Source organism: Adiantum capillus-veneris, chromosome 7 (genome assembly GCF_014529385.1).
Source record: "Adiantum capillus-veneris isolate H3 chromosome 7, ASM1452938v2, whole genome shotgun sequence".
Taxonomy (NCBI): domain Eukaryota; kingdom Viridiplantae; phylum Streptophyta; class Polypodiopsida; order Polypodiales; family Pteridaceae; genus Adiantum; species Adiantum capillus-veneris.
In genome coordinates, this window is record NC_140937.1 from 97523885 (window position 1) to 97528255 (window position 4371).

Here is a 4371-nt window from a genome sequence, read left to right on the forward strand (position 1 = left end):
GACCACCGTAGCACACGTAGCGTCAAGACAAAGCTCACACTCTCTCTCACGTACACAGTACGCTCACTCACAAAACTTAAACTTGTTTAAAATGACAAAAGGTCTTTCATTAAGGTCAAAAAGTGATATATATACCTTACAACTTCTCAAACCCTAAAGTTCCAAAATCATCCATCTACTCCTTCTAACTATCAAAACTAGGATACAATCTGGAAACTTCTGTAAGTCCCAATATTTACAAGGTGAAAAACAGGGTTTTCCTCAATGAATGACTTATTACAAAAAATAATAATCCACCGAGTAGTTAGATGCCGTGGGGTGTGTCCAGCTTCTAACACACACTTTGGTGATAGATAGGTTAGACCATTTACTTCGTTTTTATTAGTGCACACAAACAAACCCACCCACACACCCGAGAAGAGGAAAGTTTTAACATCGTAGGAAACTATCCCAAGTGACCTTAAAGATCTAGCCGACTAGGAGATGAACTCAAGACCTGTTATTCAAGAGGAAAATGGCATAATCAATCTATCACACTTGGGTGATAGAAAGGTTATACCATTTTCCTCTTTTTTATTAACGTGCACGCGCACGTACACACACACACACACACATCTGAGAAGAAGAGAGTGATAACATTGTAGGAAACTATCCCAAGAGACCATAAATATCTTGCTGACAAAGTGTTGAACTCAAGACCTGTTATTCAAGAGGAAAATAGAATAACCAATCTACCACACTTGGGTGATGGAAAGGTTATACCATTTTCCTATTTTTTATTAGCGCGCGCACACACACCCACCCACACATATGAGAAGAAGACATTTTTAAAGTCGTAGGAATCCCAAGAGACCTTAAAGATATAGCGGTACGAGGAGTTGAACTCAAGACCTGTTATTCAAGAGGGAAATGGCATAACCAATCTACCACACTTGGGTGAGAGAAAGGTTATACCATTTTCCTCTTTTTTTATTAGCACACACATACACACCCGTTTACACACCCGAGAAGAAGAGAGTTTTAACATCGTAGGAAACTATCCCAAGCGACCTTAAAGATCTAACTCAAGACCTATTATTCAATAGGGAAATGGCATAAAATCTACCACACTTGGGTGATAGAAAGGTTATACCATTTACCTCTTTTTTATTAGTGCAAACACACACACATCCACCCACACACCCGAAAAGAGCATATTTTTAACGTAGTAGAAAGCTATCCCAAGAGAACTTAAAGATCTAGCCGACGAGGAGTTGAACTCAAGACCTGTTATTCAAGAGGAAAAAGGCATAACCAATCTACCACACTTGGGTTATAGAAATGTTATACCATTTTCCTCTTTTTTATTAGCGCGCACACACACACATATCCGAAAAGAAGAGAGTTTTAACATCATAGGAAACTATCCCAAGAGACCATAAAGATCTAGGTGACAAGGTGTTGAACTCAAGACCTATTATTCCTAAGGGAAATGGCATAACCAATCTACCACACTTGGGTGATAGAATGGTTATACCATTTTCCTCCTTTTTTTTAATTAGCCCGCACACACACAAACACACTCCCACACACCAAAGAAGAAGAGAGTTCTAACATCGTAAAAAACTAACCCAAGAGACCTTAACGATCTAACCGACGAGGAGTTGAACTGTAGACCTGTTATGAGAGAAATTGCATAACCAGTCTACCACACTTGGGTGATAGAAAGATTATACCATTTTTTTTATTTTTTGAAAGCACACACACATGGGCACCCACCCACACACCCGATAAGAATAGAGTTTTAACGTTGTAGGAAACTATCCCAAGAGGGAAATGGCATAACCAATCTACCACACTTGGGTAATAGAAAGATTATACAATTTTCCTCTTTTTTCCTTCCCAAAGTGCAAAGGCTATAGTGATGCCTTCTCTTTTTGCTGACTAAAATAGAAAAAGGTTGAGTTGTATTTTCAAACATTTTTTGATAGGCCAAAAATGGTAATTGATTGAAATAAGATAGTGGGCACTCATTGAAATGAAGAGTGTGTACATCTCATGATGGACATATCTTGGGGGTTTTGAGGTGATCTCACCGCCATGAGGACTCTTTGTGTGTGTGTGTGTGTGTACGTGAGAGAGAGAGAGAGAGTTGCCCTACAACCAAAATCCTAACCCTATCTTCAACTCGTTGCTCTAACCCTAAATACTATCAAAATCCTAACTTTGCCTAACCCTAACCTTGAAGCTACTTCACGATACCCCTCAGACTCTGCCTTGCCATTGTGTTGCCCACAGTCTGCAAACACAAGCCAGTCACTCCTGCGCTGCCATCTTCTGCTCTGCGTGCCACCTTCCTTGTCACGCTTTCCTTTGTAAATGGAGCCCCAACTCATGTCATTGCTCACACTACTGCCCTTGTATACAATTGCCATTTCGCCTCTTTTCACAGGCTTTTCTGTCCCTTTCCACCATGTGCACTACCCGCTTGTGTGGCTCCTCCCTGCTCGCCTACCGTGTTTCACCTCTTCAAGAAGTTCGCCTTTCTGATGGTGATACTAGTGGCTGGAGGTTGAGCGTCCACGGATTCTTGAACGTTTGGCTCTAGTCCAATGTAGGATTACAACCAGCACTGCTACCTATAGAGATGAGAGAATGAGATGGAGAATGCGATGTTGTAGGCTATGCGACTGGTGTCGGCAGCCCTGTAGCAGCCCTTGATCCAGACAGTGCCATGGTCATCACAACCGAAGTTGTGGGCTGGACTGATATTGGGGCTACTTTAATGGAAAGAGGCCCATGGAGCAGTTGCTGTCCTGACTCCACCCGTAGCACTCATCTGTCAGACGTGAGCTTTGTTGGCAACTGGATTTCAGCAACTCCCTCTCTTTAGGACATTTCACATAATCTGATGGCTCCCGCGATTCCCCTTTTCTCCAAAGGAGTGATGTGAGAGGTAAAGTTCAACTTGAAGCGGGGGGACAAGCTGCCAAAGAAGGCACATAATCTCTGGGCTCTGTCTTCTCTCTGTACCCTTTTAATTGTAGCATGAGTAGAGGAGCAAGTCGGCCATGTCATTGTAGTAGAGATTGATCTACTTGCTGGGGTTGCGGGCCTCAATGGAGAAGATAATGTCAGTGTTGAGGTTAAACTGCCAGATGTGGGTGACGCGGTATTGAGCTTGAATCCATCGATGGTTGCCTTTGTAAGTTATTGTTGTAACTGATAATTTTGACACCTTAGGCTTCAACACTATGTGGAGTACACGAGTTGCACACGTGCACATATGTGTTAGCTTTGTGAGCATAATGTTTGTGTATTGTAGGTCAATCAATGCATCATTTGCATGTATGCATGCAGAAATCGGAGTGCAGTAGAAGTAGTACAAAGCAAATTATAGTTGCCCTCATCCAAGAAGACTGCATAGCATGAGCCTTCATCAGAGCAATATTGAAGGGAGAAATATCAAGGTTCTGCGAGTTTTGAGATTGGAAAATATACAAGAAGTTGCAAAGATGACAGGTTCGAAGGAGTTCCAAAGGTAGGGTGGCTAATCGTGCTCGTCTTGCAAGATTTGAGACATGATGAGCTAGTTGGCTGGAAAAGCTGTTAATATTTGAGTGTTCGGATCTCAAAGTGCACAATTTAGTAGGTGGGCTAGGGGCAAACCTTGTGAAAGTTGGTGATCAGTTGCCAAGGCTTGAGGAACTCACATTTTGGAGCAATGGAGAAGATAAGGTTACTGTTGAGGTTAAACGTGGCTCGACAAAACTCGTACCATTGAGATTGCTGAAGCTCAAGTACATTCCATACTTCAACTCTCTAAACAGGTTGCCAACACATATTTGTATTAAAAGAAACACCTGTGCATGTACACCTGCACACATCCTTGCAGAGCAAGCCAAGATTGATTTGGGCACTCATGCAGTTCTACTGCGTGTTTTGGTTGGAGCTTGCCTGGCACATTGGCCTGTGTGTGTGTGTGTGTGTGGATCAATGACAAGCAAAGAAAATTATGAATTGTCTGTCCTATTGGTTGCATGTTGATGCTCCCTTGCAAATGGAACCTTGATGCCTTGAACCTGTTTATATCTCTACACACTCTAGGTGCCCTCATTTATTTTTATGTTTATGTTCCCCTGACACTGTACTAGAGTCAAACACGCTAATGTAACATTTCGTTTCATTCCATTTCTCCCTCCCCCCCTCTCTCTCTCTCTCTCTCTCTCTCTCTCTCTCTCTCCCGAAATCAATGACAGAAAATGAATCATCTATCCTATTGGCATGCTTATGCTCCCTTGCAACCAGAAACATAATGCCCTGGTGCCTCCCTGTCATCTCCATATCATGACAACATAACTTATCATCAACAATGAATGAATACAACTTGAA

The 4371-nt window shown here is 42.2% G+C and overlaps 1 protein-coding gene across 2 annotated transcripts; it reads left to right on the top strand.

The window, feature by feature from the left end:
- Positions 1-2063: 2063 nt before the first annotated feature.
- LOC147454288 (uncharacterized) lies at positions 2064-4168 on the top strand. 2 transcript variants are annotated; one of them, XM_086517310.1, is made up of 4 exons: positions 2064-2531; positions 2661-2807; positions 3063-3184; positions 3340-4168. In XM_086517310.1, the coding sequence occupies exons 1-4, from the start codon at positions 2453-2455 to the stop codon at positions 3409-3411; spliced, it is 420 nt and encodes a 139-aa protein (XP_086373436.1). In that variant the 5' UTR covers positions 2064-2452; the 3' UTR covers positions 3412-4168. The 2 variants fall into 2 exon arrangements, 1 of the variants encoding a protein (XP_086373436.1); XR_015188765.1 differs by lacking the exons at positions 2064-2531; positions 2661-2807 and having other exon boundaries at positions 2875-3184; positions 3305-4168.
- Positions 4169-4371: the final 203 nt, after the last annotated feature.